Here is a 24,051-nt window from a genome sequence, read left to right as displayed (position 1 = left end):
GCGCCCAGGTGTGGCCCACACTTCGGAGCCCAGCCTCTGCTCCGGTGTGTCCGTGTTGGGAGGCTGCGCGTGTGATTCCTACTTGCCTTACTTGGATTTCTGGCTTTTCTGTAATGGCCTTGCTTTACTGTTGGCCAGGGTGGGGGGCAGGGGTCATACACTATAAAAGACAGGAATGGGAGCATTTTGAAGTTTGAAGGTCTTTCCTCATCCTATTTAATAAAGGCTCAAATCCACCTAAGCCCCTGGGTCTGGCCCGCCTGGATGTCCGTCGGGGATTGGTGCAGGTGGCATCCAGCTGAGGAGCCCCCCCACCCCACCAGTGGTAGTCAGGAGGCTGCCCGGTGGGCAGGCAGCTGGGCCTGGTCCTTGGGGGGAATCTAATATGGGTGGACCAGCTGTGGGGTGTGGCCTTTCCCTGGGTCACTTTGGTGAGTTGGGAAGGTGGGTGATGTCCACCCAAAGCCTTTCTGTTTGTGACAGTGTTGAGAATGCCGTTTTAATTCCCTGTGGCCGCCACAGCAAAGTGCCCTAAACTGGCTTAGAAGACACAACAGTCATGGATTCTCTCCCTGTCCCAGAGGCTAGCAGGCAGAAATCAAGGCGAGGTGTCAGCAGGGCTGGGCTCCCACCAAAGGCTCTCGGGGAGGGTCCTTCCTGCCTCTTCCAGCTTCTGGGGCTCCAGGCGTCCCTGGGCTGGCGGCTGCATCACCAGTCTCTGCCTCCGTCTTCACACAGCCTTCTCTGTGACCCTGTGTGTCCTCTTAAAGGACACTCCAGTCACTGCATTAGCACACACCCTAATGGCTTCATCTTATTTGATTACATCTGCAGACTCTTCCAAATGTCAGGTGCACAGGTGTGTGTAGGGGTGCCCTGGCCAGCGGACATGCAGCAGAGAGCAGGGATGAGAGGGCAGGTATTCCGGCACTGCACCACTGGGGCCAAATCGCGGCTCCAGCCCACTCTGATACAAGCGTCACCTCCAGTGCTGACAAATGATTATTGCTAGGTTTTCTGTGCTTTTCAGAATAAATAAGATGTCTGGATGTCAAGTAATCCTTTTCAGTGCTCAAGTTGTCCCAGACTTGGCCAGTGGAAGTGCCGGAGGCTTTTTACTTTTCAATAATGAGACTCCAGAGACGCTGCAATAGGGAGAGGTCTCCTGGGTCCCGTGTGCCCTTCACGGTTTTCCTGATGGTTCTGTCTTGCCTCGCCAGAGCGGCACTGTGTTGTGTGGCTGTCATGTTGTCTGTCACAGGCGCAGATTCATGCAGCACCACTGCCACCGAGACCCAGAACCCCTAACACCTGGGGACACTAATCTGCTCCATCTCGGTAGTTTTGGGATCTTGAGAACGTGTAAGTGGAATCATACAGCACGTGACCTATGTGGTCGGCTCTTCCACGTGGCACAATGCCTTTGAGGTCCTTCCAGCTGTCGTGTATCACTCGTTTGTCCCCGTGTCCTTTTTACACGACCCCGTTCGTCTCTGAAAGCTTCCCTTTTGGGCCCCACATGGTCTGGAGTCTCCCTGTGCTTCTGCTCAGGCCTGGAATTGGCCATTTTTCCAAAGAGAGGGCTGGCATTTAGACAAACCTGGCTCTGCGGGCACTCGTGGTGACCAATCTGTCCGCCTCTCAGTCTACACAGCCAAGAAATACCTATTGTTTAAATGTCAAGTGTTGTTTAACATCAGTGATTTTCCTTAACATCCTTGATTTTATATTTAGAACACACCCCACTGAAAGATGTACAGGAAAGTGTCCAACTCCCAAATCCGTTGAAGAAGCCCTTTCTCACTGGGTTTTGTGGCAGACAGTACTTTCCGCAAGAGTTGCAATGGTATTTCCAGCCCCTCACATTCCCCCTGGGAGCCCCGCCACACCCCTCCCGGGGAGGTATCTCCACACCCTCTCGTAGAGCATGGGCCTCTGGGAGGAGGACGGTGCAAGTCATCCTGTGACTTCTGAGGTCAGATCCTCACAAGCCTACAGCTTATCTCTAGGGACAGGCACCTTTTGAGCTGCCAGCTGCCACACACTGGCCGACAAGCTGGACACCACACCCAAGCAGCCCCAGCTTTGAGTCTCCCCGCCCAGGGGTGGGCATGACTGCAGACCTGCCCTGACTGCGCCCCCGGGGGGAGACCCTAACCCTTCACCAGCTGACTGTGCCCAGGGGGTGGACCCTGACCCAGAAGCGCCCGGGGAAACCAGTTAACCCACAACCGTCAGATGAGATGATGATTGTCGTTTTCAGCCACCTGCCACCTTTTGGGGTTGTTTGTTATGTAGCAGTAGGTAACTGGCAGGAGTTTGTTTCACTTTGTTTGGGGCCTTTTTTTTCTTACTGGTTTAATTTTTTGTATGTGACACGTTTCCACGGTTCAGCAGTGGGGCAGAGCCCGTCCTCACTGTCTCATAGCCGTCATGCCCATGTGTGACTGGGTGCTCCCAGGACTCCGTTGACAGACAGCTGGTCCCGACACTGCAGCGAGCAGCACGTGCACATTTCACATCACACTGGGCAGCTGTGTCTTTCAGGCAGTGTCATACAAGGGACCAAGGGACAAAGGACGAGTATGCCCACAGCTGGGCCCTCCATACTGGCCCCCAGGGGTTGTGTGGCTTTGCACTGCCATCACTGACGCCTGGGAACAGACAGTGATTTCCAACCTGAGTTCCCAGCACTGGTGACTCGATTGTTTGTCTCGATGGAGCCGAGCGGATGCCAGGCTTTTGCAGGCGTGGAGCGGGTCCTGGCTCTGCCGGTGCCCTCAGTCAAGGAGGGCGAAGCTGCTTGAGTTCAGGTGCTGAGTCTGAGCCCCAGCGGGCAAGAATGCATGAGCAGGGTGCACGCAGGCACGCCCCACTGGGGCCTGGGGACAGATAACTGCTCTGCTATGCTGAGACCTGCCCCTTAGCTGTCAGCTGACAGATGCTGGACCCACGGCAGTGCTGAGCCAGCCAGCCCTGTGCAGCCCAAGCGTGGGGCTGCTGTGGGGACGGCAGCGCTGACTCATCAGAACCCTTTTGTGTGGGGCTCAGTGGGCTTGGTCGGTTTGAGCCTGCCTTTTTCCTACTCTAATACCTCCCAATGTGCACACACCAGAAATCAGCAGCCAGCACTGTGAATGCAGGAGCGATTCTAGGCAGGCGGCGGGGCGGAGGCAGCTCAGCTGACCCAGCACCCCGAGCACTGCAGGCGGACCTGCTGAGCCAGCCGCCCGCCGGCTGCCCCCCGGTGCTGTGTGCAGGCGACAGAGAAAGCGCCGGCCTCCCTGAGGGGAAGACTTTATTACCGACGTCTCAGAGCCGGTGATGGCCTGGGCCCTGTGAACACAATTCTTAGAACCGAGGGCTGCTGTCCACATGAGCAGAGCATGGGCTCAGGAAGCAGGGCTCAGACTGGACGCTCAGCCAGTTCATTCAGGGCCTCCATTTTGAACCATCTGCAGATACTCCTTGTGCAGCTTTTCCTGAGCTTCAAAGAGCTTCTTCAGCTTCTTGGCTTGTCCTTTGCTCAGCTCCTTGCCTTCCGTGTCGTGTGTGGGCAGGCCCTGCAACGGCGACAGCAGACAGTCACCAACCCTTCGGAGCCCACCTGTCTGGGCCCAGCACCTGGAGGCACCCGTTTCACCCACAGAGACGTGGCCCTCTGGGGACCATCTGGGCACCCTCCCGCTGGGGGCATGATGACCCTGCTCCCACCAGGGTTGACATGCCCGGCTCGGAAGTGTGCGGCAGACACAAGAACCAGGAAGGAAGGCGCCCAGGTCTAGGTAAAGTGAATGGCTGTGATGAAGCGCCCCTGGGGGCAGGGGACACATGCCGCAGCCCTTGTGGCCAGTTCATGAGAGACGGTGAATTCAGTCCATCATTCTCAGCCCGGCCACGGCTCTCGGTGCCACAGGCCACTGGCCGCAGTGGTGGATGGCCCCGCCTCCCTTCAAACTGCACCCCACACAGAAAAGCTCGCCCAAGGTTGAAAGTTCCTGCCACCCCAGTGTAATGGGTCTACCAAAGTTCTGAAAAGAACAAAACGAATTCTTACGTTTTCGTCAAACTTGGAATATTTGTCGCTTTCTGACAGGAACATCTCACTGGGCGGGATCTTCATCTTGGCCAGCTTGGCGGCCTGGAACACACACGCGATCACTCCATGAGCACACGTGGGCTTCACACAGATGCCACACACTGGCATCATGTGCAGAAAAGCCGCCCAGGAGCTCGTAGCCAGTCACAGGGAAGCCCCCTCAGCACGCTGTCTTGCCCAGGGCCTCCCGGCCTCCCCGTGGGCACTGCTGGTGGATGGAGGCAGACGGGTACCCGGCCAGGCCCTGGGAGGCAGAGAGAGCAGGGCACGGGGTGGAAGTGCCAGTGTCGGCCCAGGAGCGCCCCCGGCCACACCAACGCGCAGTACCTCCTGTTCCTGCCCAGGAGCGCCCCCGGCCCACACAAACATGCAATACCTCCTGTTCCTGCCCAGGAGCCCCGGCCCACACAAACGTGCAGTACCTCCTGCTCTTGCCCAGGAGCGCCCCGGCCCACACAAATGTGCAGTACCTCCTGCTCCTGCCCAGGAGCGCCTGGCCCACACAAACGCGCAGTACCTCCTGTTCCTGCCCAGGAGCGCCCCCGGCCCACACCAACGTGCAGTACCTCCTGCTCCTGCCCAGGAGCGCCCGGCCCACACAAACGCGCAGTACCTCCTGTTCCTGCCCAGGAGAGCCCCCGGCCCACACAAACGCGCAGTACCTCCTGTTCCTGCCCAGGAGAGCCCCCGGCCCACACCAACGTGCAGTACCTCCTGCTCCTGCCCAGGAGCGCCCGGCCCACACAAACGCGCAGTACCTCCTGTTCCTGCCCAGGAGAGCCCCCGGCCCACACAAACGTGCAGTACCTCCTGTTCCTGCCCAGGAGCGTCCCCGGCCCACACAAACGTGCAGTACCTCCTGTTCCTGCCCAGGAGCGCCCCCGGCCCACACAAACGTGCAGTACCTCCTGCTCCTGCCCAGGAGCCCTGGCCCACACCAACGTGCAGTACCTCCTGTTCTTGTTTTCTCCTGGCAGCCTCCTCTTTCTTCTTCCTCTTCTCCTCTTCAACCTGGGGGACAGGGCACAGCCATGAGCCAGGCCTGCTCCAGGCCCTCTCGGGTGGGAGGTAGAACGCGGCCCCAGCTGTCCCCCTGTGGCATGGCCTGCCCTGAGCTGGACTCTGACCCGGCCCACCCCATGGAGGGAGATGAGCTGGTGTGTGAGGACGGGCCAGCGCTTATCCGTTGGGGTCCCCGGCCCTGCTCTGGACACAGAGGTGGCACAGAACAAACACGCATTAGATCCGAAGTACAACTGTACAGCTACATGAAGGCACGGCCGGGAGGGGGCTCTGATGGGTGGGTGACCAGGGAGAGCATCGTGAGGCCCTGTCAGAGGTGGGCAGAGGTCAGGGCACGGGGGTCTCAGGCCAGGTAAGAGCCCGGGTTAACTGCAAGGGTGAAGGGCCGAGGGGGGGCTGCGGGACACAGTTGGAGGCCCACTTTCCACCTGGCAGGCAGCATGTAGGCAGGGGAGGGGGAGCCTTAGGCCTGGGTATTGGGCCGGAGGCAGCAGGGCTGGGTGCCCGCAACAGGGGGAGGTATACGGCTCCCTCAGGAGGTTTGGCTTGAGTCACTATGTGAAGAGACGTGCAGCCAGTGACAGAAAGGACAAACAGGTTTGGGGAGTTGAAATCATGAGTTCCTTCTCGGGCATCTTGGGTGGCAGGCAGGTGCTTCCTGGCCAAGCGGACCTCTCAGGCAGGTGGCTGGACACAGGAGTCTGGGCACAGGCACAATGGGAGCCAGGGAGAACTTAGGGGTCACAGGCAGATGGATGGCAGAGAAGCCCTGTGACGGGGTGAGGTCACCTGGGGGACAAGGTCTGGGGAAGCAGAGTCGGGAGGGAGACGAGGAGGTGCCACCCGGATGTGCCCAGGCGGGACAGTCACAAGAGAGCCAGCTAAGAGCAGCGGCTTGAGGTGGGGATGGTGGCCTCCTGCCTGGAAGAGGCTGGGAGTAGGGAGCAGGGAAGAGAGCAGGGAGCCGACTGCTAAGGTTTCTGCTTTCCCTTTAAAGACAGGATTGTTTATCTGCTGGTAGACACACTGGAGGAGAGGGACGGCTGTCTATGAGGGTGCAGCGACGAAGTGCCAGAGTCTCCCTGGGGGAGACCAGCTTCCTTGGATTTGGTTGGGCTGGGAGTCTCGGGGTGTGCACACATGAGCTTCTGGAAGGACGGCACACGCTGTCACCGTGGGTGGAATGCCCCCTGAAGGCCCAGCAGGTAGAGGCACGTGGGAGCGCTTCCCCATGGCGGAGCCCACTGAGCACAGCTAGTGGGAAGCTGTGGTTTTGCTTCATAGCCCAGCTTGGGTGGCAGGAGGGGCAGTCTGCCCCCCATCACCTCTGTGGAAGGGCCTGGACAGGAAGGTGACATTGGCCGGCAAGGCCCCGGCTCCTGGGAGCCCACCAGCCAAGCCGAGCCCACAGGCGGTCACCAGTCTAACTCGGTCCAGAACGTCCCTGGCAGCCAGGCGAGTTAACCTGGAAACTTCCTCTCAGTGTCCACACTCACATCTCCCCGACCCTGGGTCCTGCTTTCTGAGCACCCACCGAGGTCCTTCCCAGTCTCCCAAACTCGCTCTCCCGGGTGGTCTCCTGCCTAAGGCCTCTCGGGGCCCCTCCCCCCCTTTCCGTGGGGCCTGCCCCCCACATCCTGCAGGGGCCGGGAGCTCAGGGGCCTCTGTTCCTGCTGTCCACGTCCCCATGGGTGCCTCACAGGCTGCGCCCCACAGTTCTGACACGTATGTGTTCCTGTTTCTCTCTCTCCGTGACACCGAGGCCCTTGACAGCAGTGCCATCCTGATTCCCTGTGGTCCCCGAGGCCTGGTTCAGCCCCGACTGTGGGATGTGTGGTGCCATCCCAGGCACACAGGAGGGATGTGTGCCAGGTCAGGGGAGGGGCAGACGGAGGTGCAATTGTGACAGAGTCTACCCAGTGGCTCAGGAGACACCACTACAGCGAGGGGCAAGGTGTGACCAAGCCGTCCACTCTAGTTGACTATAAGGGACTAAGTTCCCATTAAAGTTCGGGAATTACTTTTTTAAAAAGAGGTCCTTCATCAGATTTTTTTTGGTTTTGTTACCTAATTGTCAATTAGTTACCCAACTCGTTCATTTTTCCTTCTGACATTTAGAAATCCTGGGACTTTAATAAACATATAAACACTAACTCTTAAAAGGTAACTATGCAAACGCCAGTGGTTTTCCCATTTTCAATAAGTACCGAGCCCAAGTCACTCCCGTTTTGCTCACCCTTTTCTTTTCTTCTCTCTCTTTCAGTAACATTTCTCTGTCCACCAGCTTGACCACGGTCGGCAGCCCTGCAAAGCCAGGGGTCCATGAGGGAAGCTGAGGCCTGGGTCCATCCTCCCTGCCGGCCGGCCCCTACCCTGAGCAGCCCGCCAGGTCACCCCCCCCCCACAGCTATACCCAAGGGTCACCTGAAGAAAAGCAAGGGGGGGGGGCCCTTCCTGATTGTTCAAGATGGAAAACCCAGAAGTCATAAAGTAAGACATGTCAATTGAATCTTCAAAATCTAATAATTCTCTATGCAGCAACCCCCCCCATAGAATTAAAAGACAAGCTGTGAAACTCGCTGACAATTGCGTGACACAGGCTGTCTCCTAAGTGACAGATAAGAAAAGGTGGCCAGCGGACCAGCAGAAACATGAGCAATGGGCACTCAGGCCGCAGGAGTGGACACCCAAACGCCTTCCAAACAGGAGATGTTGGCAAGGACACCTGAGAAGGTAAAACCACAAGCCCCCTGCCCCCACACCCCCAACCCTGCAGAACCCTGGGGCCCCGCTCTGGGACTCTTCAACATGGAACACATGCCCTCAGACCCCACCCCAGGAACTCTTCCCGTGGCCCTTTCAGAACAAGCCCCCGCCCCGCGTCCTTCCCACCTCCTTGCCTGTCATATCTGAGGCTCCTTGCATCGAGACCCCAGAAACGGCCCCGCAGAACCCACCTTCGTGATCTTCCAACCGCACTCCGAGCTCGGGCAGGACGTCGTCTCGCAGGGTGTCGCTGAGCTGCAGGACCTCAGGGACTGGGGACAAAGGGAGAAGTTCAGTCTGATTCTCTGCGGCAGGCAGAAGCGCAGAGCAGCCCCCAGGCCCGGGGCCCTCACCCCAGGGCACCCCAGTCGTGTGCTGTCAGGATGCACAGACAGATGGTCCCAAGCAGGAAAAGTCATGGCCACGAGAGCCAAGTGGGTGGGTTCATGGAAACAGATTCTACTGCACAGAAGGAAGGCTCAGAAACTGCCTGCACCCCCGGCCCTGGCATGGCCCTACCTCCCGAAAGAGGCAGCCAGGTCCCACAGTGTGGGCCCTGGGGACCCAAGGCCACACTTGCTCTGGGCCTGTGCCGAGGTCACCTAGAAGTCCTGGGAGGGCCCCTTGCTGTAGCTGGCACACCTGGCCCAGGAACCCCACGGCTCCGAGCACCTATCTCAGCTGGAGGGAAGGGCGTGGCTGTCCAGGGACAGATGGGGGTCGGGAGGTTGGGGTGACCCCACAGCTCTCTGGGGCACCAGCCTCACCTTTTTTCTCTCGGGCAATCTTCCGCACCCCTTCTCTGAACTCTGACAGCACCTGCAGGTACGGCATGACTGTGCACTCGAGCTGTGGGAAGAGGGGTTCCGCTCACTGAGAGAGAAGCTCACCCCTGGATTTATGACACTTCGCACACCTGCTGCACAGCAGGGACGCCCAGACTCGGGACACGCTCTCCCTGACAGCCGGTCCACTCCAGGTATGTGAGTCACACGCGACATGACATGTCCCAGGTGAGATGCAGGTGTTAAAACGCCCGTCTCTGGTGGTGCACCCCACCGTCTTTGGGGACGACTTCCCAGGGGACTGACGCCGTCCCTCCCGGTGGGGCCTTGTCCACACTTATTGAAGCTGAGTATGTCCGTGGCCTGCCTACCACCCACTCGCACGTTCACGTCCTCTCTATGGTTAACCGCCTGTGGGGACACGGAGGCCACAGAATGCAGAGACTGCTGGGAAAGGAACGCCGACGAGGGCGGAACCCGAACTGGAGCAACGACAAGTTTGGGAACAAGGTTTTGTCACATCTGTCGTATTTTCCCAGCAGGCTGCTGACCAAGGTCTCCCCTGCCTCTTAGGTAAGTCATGCGGCAGCTCAATAACCAAAATCATAATGATTAAACGCAAAAGCTGGCTGAGCCAATGAGCCGTCACTAGGACCTAAACCTTGTTGTGAGGAGCAATCCTGTACCTGGGCTGAGGGGAGGCGTCCCTGCAGGGGGGTAGGGGGAACTGGGCTTCTGGGGTGTTGGGTCTTTATGTCACCCACGCAGCAAGACAGCGGGTGGCCCTGGTGCGGGAGGGACAGAAGCTTCCGGCGGTCCAGCTGACCACAGCAGGCACTCTGGACCATTCAGCACCGAGGGGGCTGAAGACTTGGGAGCTGCCCCACCTGCTCCTAAAAGAACTGGGGTGTGGAAGTGACCCCGCAAACTTCCAATGGCCTGACTTGCGCATCCGCCCTTTGCCCCAGCAGGCCCACCTGCCCCAGTCCCGGGGCTGCTCAGCGAGCTGACTTCAGAAGGCCCACGGAGGCCCCCACACCACTGTGACATTCAACAGTAAAAGCATTTTTTTCTAAAACTCCAAGGCAGACTGTCTTTAACCTAGGAGGTTTTTTAAAGAAAAATACCTAGAATCATTTGCACAAGAGAACAAAGCAGCTGTGTGGCTTTCCTTCTAAAAAGCACCAATGAAGGCTCAGATATGGCAAAGTCTAGGCGACACCCCAGCAACAGCGAGCTCTAAGGCTGACAACAACCTCCGGCGATGTGGGAGTGGAGTCTGGCAGGACTTCTGACAGCACAGAACTCTTTACTCTTTGGAAGTCAGTTCTTGGGGAAACCGCTATAAACTCCGTCTGCAGGCGTTCCCTTCCGCCAACGGGAAACAGGGTTCAAAGGCTTTGTCTTTTTACACTGTATTTGACTCCTGTTTTTATTTAAGTAACAGTTGTTATGTTTAAATATTTACACATGCATCCTAATCACGTAATTACAGAGCCATCCTGACGGGGGAGGAAAGTGGAAGTTCGTCTGTGAGGAAGCTGAAAGTGCATGGGACACGTGACGGTGGTCAGGCAGCGGAAACTGCGTGTCTGCCCACGTGCCAAGTACAGGTGAGACGCCAATGATCGCAAATGAACTTTCTCACGTGCACAGACCCATCAGACAGATGGTTCAATGTGGCCTCTGCATACAGATCCACACGTGCCAGGACAGGGTCGAATGACCCGTCCCTTCTAGTCTGGCCCTGGGCTTGAGCTCACATAGGCAGCCCAGCAACACATGTGCTCCCCGACTAACGGTCAGTGGGGAGGCAGTCAGGGTCCCACTGGCCTTCCACACATGGGAGGGGCAGCCGGCTACACTCAACTCTCCCAGCCAGGGAGACATGGCCCCAGACTCAATCTGGAAGGCCCAGTGTGGGTGGGACCTAATACTGGTCTCCAGATGTCCACAGGTTGGACCCAGGAGGGGAACAAGGAACAGGGAGGGATCAGGTGTGGAAGGAAGACGGTGCCCTGGCAGTGGGCACTGTTTCCCGCAGACCAGGAGGGAGACGCTCTGGGCCCAGGTGGGCTCTACTCACGTTGAGGCTGGTGCCAGGTCCTCCAACTGGGAAACCCAGGGAACTTTCCTCTTCGATGGCCCCAAAGATCTAGGGAAAGAAATAACCATGCAGGATGGAGAGGCCCTGAGGGACGGCCGTCAGCGCCGGTCCAGGGAGCGTGGTGCTGGGCACAGAGGGCAGGCAGCAGTGAGGCCAGCCGAGCCAGGAAGGAGACAGACAGGGCAGCTCCGAGAGCCCCATGGGCTCCAGGCCGAGCGCTGGCTCCTGCTGCCCTCTCTAGCCCTGTCAGCCTGAGGCCACTGGGCAATAGGGAACCAGAAGGGCGAGGTCCTGCCTGCAGCAAAGACCCCAGAACTTGTCAGCACAAGGCAGCACGACGCTGCTGCAGGTGTCTCCAGGTCAAGGGCATTGGTTCTGCTTTCCACACCTCAACGTGGGCGGGGGATGGAGGCACAGAGGTGTGACCGCTCAGAGCGAGGACGGCAGCACGCACTCGACTTCTGACATGGGACTGAGGGCGGCCACACATGTGCCCCACTGGAGGCCGCCGTTTCCATGGGAACGGGTGGCGTGGGGACCCGCCTACCTTCAGCATGTGGGTGAGGTACAGGGCGATGGTCTCCAGCAGGGCCCGGTTGGGCCTCCGCCTTGCGGCCTTGCGGGCGGCCATGTACAAATTGCACTGGCCGACCAGACCTCGCATTTCTTCCAGGACGGTGCGCGTGTCGATGTTGTCACACAGGGCCGCGTGCACTGCTGCCTTCTTGCTGTAAAAGCTGAGCGGGAAGAGGAAGAACGGGGACGTCAGACCACAACAGGACGCAGAGCCTCTCTGTGCTGCCCAACAGCCAGCGCGCTTCGACTGGGAGGGCAATGCTGAGAGGTGACGATGGTGCCACGGGCCCCTCACTGGGGGGGGGGTGACACACGGGTTGGTGGCACAGGCATGGCACGCCAACAAACCCCCGGGAAGAGGCCCCACCGCACCTCTCGTTCAGCTCTGCTTCCTCCTCTTCCCACTTTTCAAACTGGCCGGTGATATCTACAGGAGCACGAAGGACGTCTTTCACATTTAAGAAAAACTCCTAAAGTGAGAACATTCTGTTTAACAGCATGTAGACCATCCAAGAGCCAAGAGCCCGCAGATAAAGAGCTGTCTAGGGACGTGCTTTCCCTGAAATCACAGCACACTGACTTCCCCAGGTGGTGAGCGTGTGGAGGGCGGATGGGCCCCTGCTGGTGAGTTCGCAGACTTGCTGGAGCAGAGGAAGCCGGCTGAGCTGGCTGTCCCCGCTGGCACGCAGGTGCTCTTGCCTGTGTCCTGCTCTCGACCAGAGGAAATGGGTAGCGGGAATGCATCCATTTCAGTTGACTGGCAGTTCCACCCACCTCTGGGGCAGAGGGCGACTTACGTTCATGAACTTCTCAAACTGCAGGGCCGACTCCATGGTGTTGCTCGAATAGTCCAGCGTGTCCTTCCACGAGTGCATGAGGAACGCCAAGCGTAGCTGCCGCGCTGGGGAGGAAACGGCACATGGTTCCCCTACTCTCACGAGGAGCCACCATCACCGCGCATCCAAGGAAAGTGCACGTCCGAGGAGAGAAGTGCTTGGTCTCTGGGAGTGGCCAATGTTTACCTGAGTGCTTCTTCAAGGCGTCTTTAATGGTGATGAAGTTTTTGAGAGATTTTGACATTTTGCAGCCTGCAATTGTCAGGTGGCCAGTGTGCAGGAAGTAGCGGACCCAGCAGTCATTTTCAAAGTAGGCCTGGGGCAGAAAAACATGGGAGAGGCCGCAGCGGTGAGCTCCGTGGGCCTCTGCTTGCGGGGAGGGTGCCATACTTTGTAAGCATGGAGTCTCCTTTGTCTGCACCGGACGGACGTGGGAAAGAAGGTGCTGCCTCCTATAGGTGGGCACCTGGGGCTCAGAGGGGCCGCCCTGAGGCGTCAGTGAGCCAGGAGGGAACCACTGGTTCCAGGCCTGTCTGTTGCCAAAGGCCGGGCTGTTCATGTGGCAAATCAGGCTAAAAAATTAAGGTTCAAACCTCCCCCCGACAACCCTGATGCGGAAGCCAGGCTCTCTTAGACAGCCCCTCGCTGACAGCCCCCCGACTCGCCCCATCACGGGGGGGACCCAGGCCCGCCCGTCTGCCACCCGCCTACCTCAGACTGCGCCAGCTCGTTGTCATGGTGGGGGAAGCGGAGGTCGAAGCCCCCTCCGTGAATATCCATTGAGGCTCCCAGGAGGGTGCCCGCCATGGCAGAGCACTCGATGTGCCAGCCTGGACGCCCCTGGAGAGCAAACGACCCGGTGACCGGCCGGCCTGATCTCCAGGCTGCCATTTGCCCCAATGTGCATGGGCCTTAAAACCTCTGAGCCTTACTAGGACACTAAGGGGAACCCCGTTCTGTAAAGCTCCCACAAGCTTTGTGGAGGCCAAGGCTATGCTGAAGCTTGTGTCATTTCCAGAACATTCCAGCATTCAACACCCCCTTCCTGAAGCTCTGGGAGTCGGGACTATCATCACAGATAATGTCGGGGTGCACTCGTCTGCAGGAGCTTGGGGTCCTCTGAGCCACAGCCCATGAGGACAGCGGGGCGTCCCAGGTGCTCCCGCAGCAGACGGGCAGACAGAAGTCCCAGGAAGGGAGTGACCTGCCCAATGGCCCACAAGGCTCAGTGGCATCCAGATCCCGGGGTGGGGCAGTCGAATGCTGCACCAGTGAGGGGCCCTGCCTGTGACCGTGTCCCACCTCAGCCGTGGCCTTCTCGGTTGCTCACCTTTCCCCACGGGCACGGCCAGGACGGCTCCCCCGGCTTGGAGGCTTTCCACAGGGCAAAGTCACTGGGGGACCGCTTCTCACTCAAACGGTCTGCCGAGATGCTCAGGTCACCTGCGGACACGAGGGAGGGAGGGGCTCCTCAGCGGGGCCTGCCGCAGCCGTCTCACTTCAAGACTAACTTCTGTTTATTGACTTGGTCCAGCACTCCTTCACCTTCACCCTGCCCAGACTATCGTGCTGTCCCAGGGTCCCAATTTACAAGGCCCTGTTCATAAGCTCACAGGCCAGCATCTAAGGGCCATTAGCCATGGGCCTGACCCACACCTGCGTTTCCTCAGCCCTCGCCTCCCCGTCACCCCTCCTCTACTTCCCGTCACCCCCTCCTCTACTCAGCCCCTTGCCAAGGACAGTGACAGTGCTGTTCTGAGATGTGAGGCGACGCGATGGTGACAGCTCGGGGACCTTGGCTCGTGTAGGGGTATCGCGTACAAACGGCCTACGTGCCTCCCAGCTGTGACTCTGGGAGACATGAGGACAAGCTAAGTCTGTGTGTGCAGCTTCTCGTGCCTGGAGGTGGCCGATCGGGACACTCACTGTCCCTCCCACGTTCACAAGGGACGTAGGGGAAGACGGCTACAGAGCAGCCTCTGAAAGCCAAGAGCAAAGGGAGCACGTCGTTTCCTGCTCAGCCACCAGAAAGCAGAGAAGGCCAGTCACCACCGGGCCCAGGGGTCGGCAGGAGTGACGGGAAATAAATAACCTTTTCCCAGAAAAGGCAGGCGAGGTCAACAGGAAACTTCTAGACCACACGAAGGACTCACGGAACACATCAGTGCTATGAAAGCTAAAACCTGCTGGTTGGCCCAACCTTTGCCCAGTGAATCCCCATGGTGACCGGGTAAAAGCTGGGTGAACGGGCAGAAGACGCCCCGCACTGAGGCCCTAAGGGTCTGGCGTCTCCAGGCAGGGTCCCAATGCTGCCTTTTCCTGGGTGCTGTCACCCCCTTGTGGAAAACTCTGGAACAGGAAGGACAGACATTCAATGTCCAGGGTTGCAAAAGCAGCACAATCTCATAAATGTCACTTTTCAAGTGCCAAGGAACATACCTAAGCCACCCTGAGAATACAGTTGAGAGGGAAAGCATTACTAAAGATAATTAACAAACATTATGATTTAAAACGGGTATTAAATGTAGGATACTTAGAAAATACGATAAAGAACCGAAAAAATGCCATCGGGATAACGACTTCACGTTTGGTATACTGCTCTGCACGTTTGTGTCTTTTCAAATCTGTGCAAGCAAAACACAGACACATCCCACCGGACAAACTCTATTCCAGTTTCCTATTTATTTTCTCACTGCCTGTATGTTACCACATTGTCAGAAATTATTCAAAGGTATACTTTGATTCAGCGCAGTGACAATCTTTCAGCCACTCTTTATTTGACAGATAATATACATTTAGGTCTTTAATTTTTCGTTCTTATGAACACATCAGGTGTGATCAAAATATACAGTGAATGTTTAAATAAAAAAAATTTATTATAGTAAAAGGCATGTTGCCATTAATCCCTCTCAGAACAGTCCCCCTCACTTTGAACACACTTAGCCCATCATTCTTGCCACTTTCTGAAGCGGTTCTGGAAGTCCTCATTCATGAGTGTCTTTAGTTGCGCTGTCATGGCTGCCTCGATGTCCTGAATCATTTTGATTTTGGGGAAGGGCCAGGAGTTGCACGGTGCTCAGATCTGGTGAATAGGTGGCTGAGGACACACCGTAACGTTTTTATTTGATAATAATTGCCATACCAGAAGCGATGTGTGACACGGACCCTTTCCGTTGTGATCACAAAATACAGTGAATGCTGCTGCCGAGTGCCATCTAACAGAAAGGCAGGGGCCTTCAATACGGGAAGCGGCATCAAACTTTAGTTAACAGTGTGTGACAAGTTTCAACTTGTTCAGTACAGTGTGTCCTCACCCACCTTATTCCCTGCATCTGGCCCGTGCGACTTCTGACTCTGCCCAAAGTCAAAATGACCATGAAAGATAAACGTTTTGAATTGATTCAGGACATCGAGGCAGCCATGACAGCACAACTAAAGACACTCAGGAAAGACGACTTCCAGAACTGCTTCAGAAAGTGGCAAGAATGATGGAATAAGTGTGTTTGGGGCGAGGGGGAATACATATTTTCTTAAACTTTTATTTATTTAGGTGTGTTTTTCCAGGACCCGTCAGCTCCAAGTAGTTGTTTCAGTCTAGTTGTGGAGGGTACAGCTCACACTGGCCCATGCGGGGATGGAACCGGCAACCACGGTAAGAGCACCGCGCTCTAACCGACTGAGCTAACCGTCCACACCGAGGGGCAGTATTTTGAGGGGGATTAATGGCAACGTGTCTTTTACTGTAATACTGTTTTCTAAACATTCACTGTATCGTTTGATCACACCTCATAGTTACTCACAAATGTATCTGACTCTTAAAAAATTTTGTAAGATGACCTTCGCTCTCTCACACGCCCCTCCCCCACTCTTCACCAACTGTCACTGTTTGGGAACATTGTTATTTGCTCCAGATTTTTTAAGTAAGAAAAATAATCACTCAGTCCTTCCCTCGCCCTCCTGGTGTCATTCGTCCCCCTCCCCAGAGCTACCCACTATGTGGCCCCAGCGTGTCAGGAGAGTTTGTCACTGTCTTTCGCTGGCGCCCTGTTTGACTTAGCAGAGTGAGCAGGCTGGTCCTGCAGTGAGCCTGGGTCTCCCCACCATCTGACCTTCTCTGTCGGAATCCCAGTCTTCAAAAGAAAGGTGACACTTCCTGGGTTTCCTTGCAGTGAAGTGTCATGTGGCCAAGTGTCACCACTGGGTGGAAGTGGAAATGCCCCTGAAGGGAGGGCATGTCCCACTTCGTCCCTTTGCTGTCGGATTCTACTCCTATCCCTGGAACTTAAACCGATTCTAAAGTCATTCTGGAATAAAACATGTCCCCCCAGCACAAGAGTTGTTTAAAAAATCTGCCAGCTAGGGTCAGATGGCGTGATTGATCACACAGCTTCCATGTACTCTTGCAATCTGGAAGGTTCTTTGTCCACATGACCCTGGAGACTGGGTGTCTCTGCACTCCCTCCGGCTGCCTTTCTCAGGCTTTGCCCATTTTCTCTGACTTTTAAAACTCTCTACAGTTTCCATAGTTGTGCTCACTTTGTCCTAATGTATCCTTGAATCACCTGTGTTCATAAATCAGTCTTGCTACAAGTTTTTCTATTTTTTAATCGTTTTGAAGAACAGCTACCGACTTTTAAAGTTACTTCCATCTCACTTCTCTCCGCTTTTGTCTTTATTTCCTTTCGGTTTGCTGTTGTTCCCTTTCCAGCTTTTGGGCTGACCACTTATTACCTCACTTATTTTTAATCCCTGTTGCTTTTCGATTTAACTGCATTTAAAAACACCATTTCTGGTAATGGGCACGCCAGCTGCATTCTCCCAGTTTTGTGACATGGCCTTTGGCTACTCAGTTCAGTGGCCTCCAGTTTCCACCGTGGTTCTCTTTTCCTCCAGGTCACTCAGGTCTGTCAGTCTTAAGTGTCCCCTCAGTGTTGACACCAAGTCACTCATCGTGGTGGGAGAATGCGGTTTCCACGAGAAGCCGTGCGTTGGGATTTGCAGGGACTCCTGTTTGTGGCCTGGTGTGTGGTTGTCTGGGCGCCTAAGGGAGTGGACAGTCCACATTGCTGGGCGTGACGTTCTGATCTGGGAGACCATGGCCGTTAGTGTGCGCGTCGATCCTGTCACATCCCTGTGAACCTTGGCTGGGTCCATCCATTTCTGGGAAGTGTCCTGAGCCTCCGTACAGGTGTGGCCAATGCTGTCCCGAGTCCGTGGCTGGTCCTCTTGGGGAACGGGCCTGTAGCATCGTGAAGTCACCTCCTTTACTCTGACGAACGTCTTCAGCCTTAAATGCCAGTGGGTCTCCTGTTAATGCCGTTAACAACTCTAACTTTTCATCATGTTTCTGTGTTGTCTGGTTTTGTTTCCAGTTCTGATACTTTTTAGAACAGAGCCCTATAGGTGAAATTATAGATCAAAAAGTATGACCATCTTTATGGCCCAACTGCCTTCCAGAAACACTGGAGGGCAAATGCAGCACTGACCCAGGCCTGAGGAGGCCACCCCACACCTCAGGACTGCTGGTTCTGTGTGTGTGTGGCTCGTACCGATTCACTTGGGGGGCGAGAATGGAGAAAACTCTATGCAAGGCAAACATGAGTGGACCTGGTCCAGAAGGAGCCTGTCTATGTTAAGACATATGGACCGAGATGGCCCGGGCTGCTGTCACATGCTTGTCAGTCACTGGGATCAGAAAACAGCCACTTGGAGCTGCTGTCAGGGCATGTGGTAGCCCTGGTCACACCGAGTCCGGACGCTAGGCGAAGGACCTGAGCCTGGATTTCTGCCCCAAACCCCCACCTTGCTTTTCCCGGCACCTATTAAAATGAGCACTCAGTGGAGCCCAGGAAAACTCGCAACCTCCCCTAACTGCCTTTGAAGGAGCAGGTGCTCGTGAGCCTGTGCTTGTCTCCTACTCACTCGTGACCTGGGACGCAGGGTTGCCCTCCCTGCTTACCGCGTCTCTGTCCTGGGACTTCTAAGTAACAAACCTGGCAACTCCACTTCCTTTCTGTGGGCGTACTGCACCTTCATCAAAACAGCCCAGGGTTTTCACTTCCCCAAAGCGGAGCTCGCATGCTGAGGGAATGACCTGCCGGCCATCTGGGAAGCTTGTGCTTCCCCATTCACGATCTGCGTCTTTTTTTTTTTTTTAAGACACATTTATTCAGTGTCATGATTAGACTGTTACATTTAGCAATCAATAGCATGGGTGCAAAAAAATCTGCATGAAAGCCCTTTGCTGGAATGCTGTACACTTTGCACAGACAGAAACTAAAATAACCTGTTAACACAATCAGGCACAAATACAGCCCTCGAGCTTTTTTTTTTTTTTTAAAAGATTTTATTGGGGAAGGGGAACAGGACTTTATTGGGGAACAGTGTGTACTTCCAGGACTTTTTTCCAAGTCAAGTTGTTGTCCTTTCAATCTTAGTTGTGGAGGGCGCAGCTCAGCTCCAGGTCCAGTCGCTGTTGTTCATTGCAGGGGGCGCAGCCCACCATCCCTTGAGGGAGTCAAACCGGCAACCTGTGGTTGAGAGGATGCCCTCCAACCAACTGAGCCATCCGGGAGCTCAGCGGCAGCTCAGCTCAAGGTGCCGTGTTCAATCTTAGTTGCAGGGGGCGCTGCCCACCATCCCTTGTGGGAGTCGAGGAATCGAACCAGCAACCTTGTGGTCGAGAGCCCACTGGCCCATGTGGGAATCGAACCGGCAGCCTTCGGAGTCAGGAGCATGGAGCTCTAACCGCCTGAGCCACCGGCCGGCCCTGAGTTTTTTTGCCATACACATGAGTATTGTCTAAAACATGGCTTCTTTTTAGCAGCTAGGCCCTGCCGCCACTGTGCTGGCTCAGTTCATAAATCTGCTGTCACCTGTGGTTTCCTTGTCACTTCTCTGGCTCTTCTCTCCTGCTAAGCTTTGTTTCCTGGCAGTAATTAAAACCTTCTGCCACTGCCATAGCTGCTGCTGCTGTTGGAACCGCCTTAGCCACCTTGGTTTTGTGGTTTGGCAAATATTGGCCTCCACCACCATAGGGGCCAAACTTCTGCCTCCAAAGTTTCTTCCTTTCATGGGTCCAAACTTTGAAGATTGATTGTTGTGATTGCCCAAATCATTGTAGCTTCTGCCACTTCCGAAGCTGCTCCCATCGTTACGAAACCCACGACAGCCATCCCCACTGTCATCTATCCTCCATCAGCACGACGGCCACCAAAGCCACCTCGACCACTGAGGTTTCCTCCACGACCAAAGTTGTCATTCCCACCAAGACCACCACCAATGTTTCCGGAACCACTCTGACCTCTGGCTGGATGAAGCACTAGCCATCTGCTTGGATAAAACTTCCCTTCCATCACAGTTGGGGCCATTCATAGGACGGTGTTTCCGAATGACAATCGTGTCTACTGAGTCACAGTCATCACAGGTCACAAAAGCAGAGCCTCTCTCCTCACCACTGCCTCGTAGGTCGTGATTTCAGTCACTCAGTTTCCCCGCACTGTTCAAAGTCATTTCTTAGGTGACGTTCTCCAGCGTCTTCTTCAACAAGTCTTTTCCCAGTGAAGTGGGCACCAGGCCTTTGAGAACCTTCTCTTGGCACAGCCCTCAGGCCCCACAGCCCTTCTGTCCACCTGTGTGGTCTTCACGGCTGCATCCACCACCTCCCCAGTGGCATAGGTGACAAACCCAAAGTGTCTGGAGCACCTGGCCTTTGGATCCCATTACCCTACAGTGTGAGGGTCCCTACTGCTCAAAATGGGACCTCAGACTCTCATTGTTGTTGCAAAGCTCAGGTCTTCGGGGAAGAGCGTCCGCTGTCCAGTCTCAGACATGACGACTCGGGAAGGGAGACTAAGGATGGTTCCTCAGTGGCGTCCGCTTTTCCAACCCGCACACACAGCATCCCATACCCACCCTGACCACAGGGGCTCTAGGTGCCCAAGACAACCAGTGCCAACGCTGGATGGAAGCCCCGAGGTTTGCGATGCTTCTCAACACAGCATTGAATATACAGCTGCCCTTGAACAATGTGGGCTTAGGGGCACCAAACCCCCGCCCAGTCAAAAATCGGGGTATAGGGTGGCCGGATGGCTCAGTTGGTTAGAGCGTGAGCTCTCAACAACAAGGTTGCTGGTTGCCACATGGGCCAGTGAGCTGCTCAACCTGCAACTAAAGACTGAAAATGCCAACTGGACTTGGAGCTGAGCTGCGCCCTCCACAACTAAGATTGAAGGACAACGACTGATGGGTCCTGGAGAAACACACAGTCCCCCAATATTCCCCAATAAAATAAAAAGTCTGGGTATAACTTTTGACTTCCCAAAAACTTTCCTAATAGCTATGGCTGACCGGAAGCCTTGCCAATCACATGAATAGTTGATTAATACATATTTTGTCTGTTACGTGTATTATATGCTGTAGGCTTACAATAAAGTGAGTTAGAGAAAACAAAATGTTATTAAGAAAATCATAAGGAAAAGAAACTATTTATTGAAAAAAATGCCATGTATATGGACCCACGCAGTTCAAACCTGTTCAAAGGTCAAATGTTCTTTTTTTTTTTTTGCTTATTAAAAAATAATACATTTCACAGGATTGGTGTAGAAAATTCCTAAAGTCCCTTTAGGTGAAAAAGGGCGGTTCCCTGGAATCTCGGGGCTGCCTCCACTCTGGGGTCTCCGCCCTCCCTCGCTGCCACCTTCACCCCTTCTCCGCCCACTAAGGTTTCCAGGAGGGAATTTCCGCCCGTTCTCAGGAATTTCTTTCGCTTTCCCCTTCCCGAATCCCGATATAAACTGTTTTCTATTCTCCAAGATGAATCGTTTCCACAAAGTGACAGCCGATACTACCAACTACCTGGGTTCAAGGAGCTGATTTTCCCGACCAACTTTTCTTGGGATTCGGAAATGGAAAAGCGAAAAAAATTCCAAGAACTGGCGGGAATTCCCCCCGGGAAACCCTAGCAATAAATAGAAAACATATCTAAGAGATACACTGTGAGTAGTACGTTTATTTCCCATTGTGGGTATTACTGGGTTCAAAGGGCTGATTTTCCCAATTTCCTGACCAACTTTTCTCGGGCTTTGGGACCGGGAAAGCGAACACAATCCGTGAGAACGGGCAGGATCCCGCGTGGAGACCCTGCGCCTACTCACCTTCCCCCTCCTGCAGGGCCTTCTGGTCCCCGACGGCTTCAGGCACCAGCTTCCCGTAAGAGTGATTCTCACTAGCAGCAAACTTCGCCGTGTCGAAGTACACGGACCCGTTTGAAGCATAGCTGGAAAACAAAACAGAGCCCGGGGAGTGTGGCAGAGCCCAGGGCAGCGCAGAGCCAGCACAGGATGCCAACCTGCAGACGCGAAGGCTGAGCAGGCCGCGGTCGGCTGACTGCTCCCCACGCGCCCGTTTCACAGCTGTGATGTGACTATTCAAAACCACAGCGCTGCACGAGCCGAGCGCGGCCACGACAAGGACACTCTACAGGGCAGGGGCCAAGTCCTCACTCCCTGGGCAGCGTGTCCCCTGTCTCCAGTCCTGTGACCACGCAGCTCCAGCCCTGCCCCCGCCTCGGTGACAACACAATCATGGGTGACATGCCCTCGCCACTCGGTCTGTTCTCCCCACGTGCACGGCCCAGTCCAGGCTCTGTGCCTCCCAGAGACCAGAGTGACCTGTCTTTTGTCACCTGGGCCTGGCCCGTGTCACTCATTTGGCACATAATCTCACGTCGCCCTGCAGTGACCATGTTAAGTGGGGAGAGGTGGTGCGATCACTGCTGACGACCCGTGTCTCCCCGGCCCACCCAGGAGCTCCTCACTCTTCACTTCACTTGGTGCACACAGGCCCCGCCAGCCTCACCTCCCCTGGGAAGTGGGGAGCACGCCTCCCGGAGCAAAGGCACAGCTGGCAGGCGCCACGCTGCAGGCGGACACCTGGCCCCCACCTGCGCTTCCACTGTCGGCTATTTGGGAAAGTGCTAACTTCGGAGACTTGAAAAGTGCTTCACGCAGTCAGAAAGTGCTCGAATGGTAAACCTGGGGCAGGGCAGCCAGGCTGACCAGGGGCAGGAGCGGCGTGTGCTGGTCAGCAGGTACAGAACACCTGCCCGGGGCGGCCACATGAGGATGGGCACACCCAGTGCTGAAGCCCAAGGGCCCAGAAGGGCCCATGCTCACCAGCACGAGCTTCGGGGTCTGAGCTGGTGGCCTTAACTGTGAGCTTCCCTGGACCGCGGGCCAGGTGCTCTCCACACCTCTCCCCCCTGCCATGGGCCCAGGGCAGGCCATGGCCTGGGCAAAGGGGCTGGTCAGCCCCTTGGGCAGGTGGCCCAGTTCCTGGCTGGGCCCTGAGCTGTACTAGCAAGGCTGCTGGGAGCTTGGAAGTCTGCAGGGGTTCTGGGGGCCTGCAGGGGGCTAGGGGGCTGGCTGAGGGCCTGGAGGCCTGGGGACCTGGTGGGGGCCTGGGGGCTGGCTGAGGGCCTGGAGGCCTGGGGACCTGGTGGGGGCCTGGGGGCCGGCTGGGGGACCGCCAACACCACCTTCTTGCTCTTCCTTCCTGCTCTGAACAAAGAGGTGGTGTCTGTACAGCTGAAAACCTGTTCGAATAACAGGGAACCCAGAGGGGCTCTTACACTTAGCTGAAGACTAAGTGACAGCAGGAAAGGCCTGCTGGGAGGGTAAGCATGAAAAGGGGCTGCTGAAATGGTGAGGTTATGGGCTCAACTGTGTTCCCCAGAATTCACACGGTGCAGTCCTGACCCCCAGGACCTCGGAATGTCACTGCACCCGAGTCTTTCAAGAGGTGACAAAGGTAAAACATGGCGGATTGGGTGGGCCCCAATCCACTATGACTGGTGTCTCATAAGAAGAGGAGATTGGGACTTAAAGAGAGACACAAGGGGCACGCATGCACAGAGCAACGCACGTGCGAGGAGGCAGCGAGAGGAGCCTGGGACAGCCCTGCCCTCGCGGCCCCCAGGAAGCAGCCCTGCCAACACCTCGGGCTTCTGGCCTCTGGAGCTGGCGGCCATACACCTCCTGGCTCAGACTCCAGGCCCCGGTGCCCTGTGATGGTAGCCCCAGGCGCTGACACCCCGGCAGCATTGCCACAGCACGCCTGCTCCCAGACCCTGACTCAGGGATGGAGGGCGGCTCTCCTAGGACACTGTCCCTGAATGTCATGCAGCCCTGAGGGGCCTCAGGCTCACCCGTAGCCATTGTCCACAATCTTCTGGACGAAGTTCACGATCTCTGGCACATACTCACTAACCCGGGTTAAGACGTCTGGAGGCAGAACCTGTGGGAGACAAGAGAAAGGCCTGTCCCTCTCATCTGCAAACACCGGCCTAGGCCAGCCCGTGCCAGGACCACGCTGGCACCAGACTGGAGCCGAGAAGCCCTCTGCCCTCAGCCGTCATGTCAGCAACAGGAATGATCTGGACATCTCGAGGCCTGAGCTCAGAGGGCCTCAGACCCGAGACAGCCAGGGCAGGGCAGCGGCGACACTTACGTTCAGGGCTTCCATGTCTTTGTGGAACTCCCCTTCCCAGAACTTGGGCAGTTTGGAGAAAATGGAATTGTCAGTCACCTCGCTGCCCAGCGTGGAGTCCAGCCAGTCGGAAAGCAAATCCTTTGCTTCTTCCAACAACACCTAAAGAGAAAGAGACAGCACATCCACACTCGTGCACAGGTGTTATGGGATCATCTCGAGTGGGCTGACCTGAGCCAATGCAAAGACACTCTGTGCACAGCCCTGACCCGCGAGCTGCATCTCCCAGGAGCCCCCAACGCTCACACGAATGGCTCTGGAAGCGGGAGGTTTGGAGGTGGGGCGTGCTCAGGAGCCCTCATCACTGAGGTC

The 24,051-nt window shown here is 56.1% G+C and overlaps 1 protein-coding gene across 3 annotated transcripts in view; it reads right to left on the bottom strand.

Annotated features, from left to right (window-relative positions):
• Positions 1-3,280: 3,280 nt before the first annotated feature.
• The window catches only part of CARS1 (cysteinyl-tRNA synthetase 1), a 45,278-nt gene continuing 24,507 nt past the window's right edge, over positions 3,281-24,051 (bottom strand). For 2 of the 3 annotated variants that reach the window (XM_019755659.3, XM_019755657.3), the window contains 16 exons: positions 23,701-23,841; positions 23,399-23,487; positions 21,348-21,469; positions 13,523-13,635; positions 12,904-13,032; positions 12,379-12,508; positions 12,154-12,257; positions 11,729-11,826; positions 11,328-11,517; positions 10,760-10,828; positions 8,656-8,737; positions 8,080-8,160; positions 7,359-7,426; positions 5,051-5,110; positions 4,058-4,141; positions 3,281-3,563 (listed from right to left, as the gene is read on the bottom strand). In XM_019755659.3, coding sequence (XP_019611218.3) covers positions 3,429-3,563; positions 4,058-4,141; positions 5,051-5,110; positions 7,359-7,426; positions 8,080-8,160; positions 8,656-8,737; positions 10,760-10,828; positions 11,328-11,517; positions 11,729-11,826; positions 12,154-12,257; positions 12,379-12,508; positions 12,904-13,032; positions 13,523-13,635; positions 21,348-21,469; positions 23,399-23,487; positions 23,701-23,841 — 1,695 coding nt within the window. In that variant the 3' untranslated portion in view covers positions 3,281-3,428. Of the gene's footprint in view, positions 3,564-4,057; positions 4,142-4,169; positions 4,344-5,050; positions 5,111-7,358; positions 7,427-8,079; positions 8,161-8,655; positions 8,738-10,759; positions 10,829-11,327; positions 11,518-11,728; positions 11,827-12,153; positions 12,258-12,378; positions 12,509-12,903; positions 13,033-13,522; positions 13,636-21,347; positions 21,470-23,398; positions 23,488-23,700; positions 23,842-24,051 lie in introns of those variants that run through there. The other variant, XM_074336906.2, reaches the window with a different exon arrangement.

Source organism: Rhinolophus sinicus, chromosome 14 (genome assembly GCF_057876585.1).
Source record: "Rhinolophus sinicus isolate RSI-liver-muscle chromosome 14, RSI-T2T, whole genome shotgun sequence".
Lineage (NCBI taxonomy): Eukaryota > Metazoa > Chordata > Mammalia > Chiroptera > Rhinolophidae > Rhinolophus > Rhinolophus sinicus.
The sequence above is the reverse complement of the archived record's forward strand: the minus strand, read 5'-3'. Positions and strand labels throughout refer to the sequence as shown.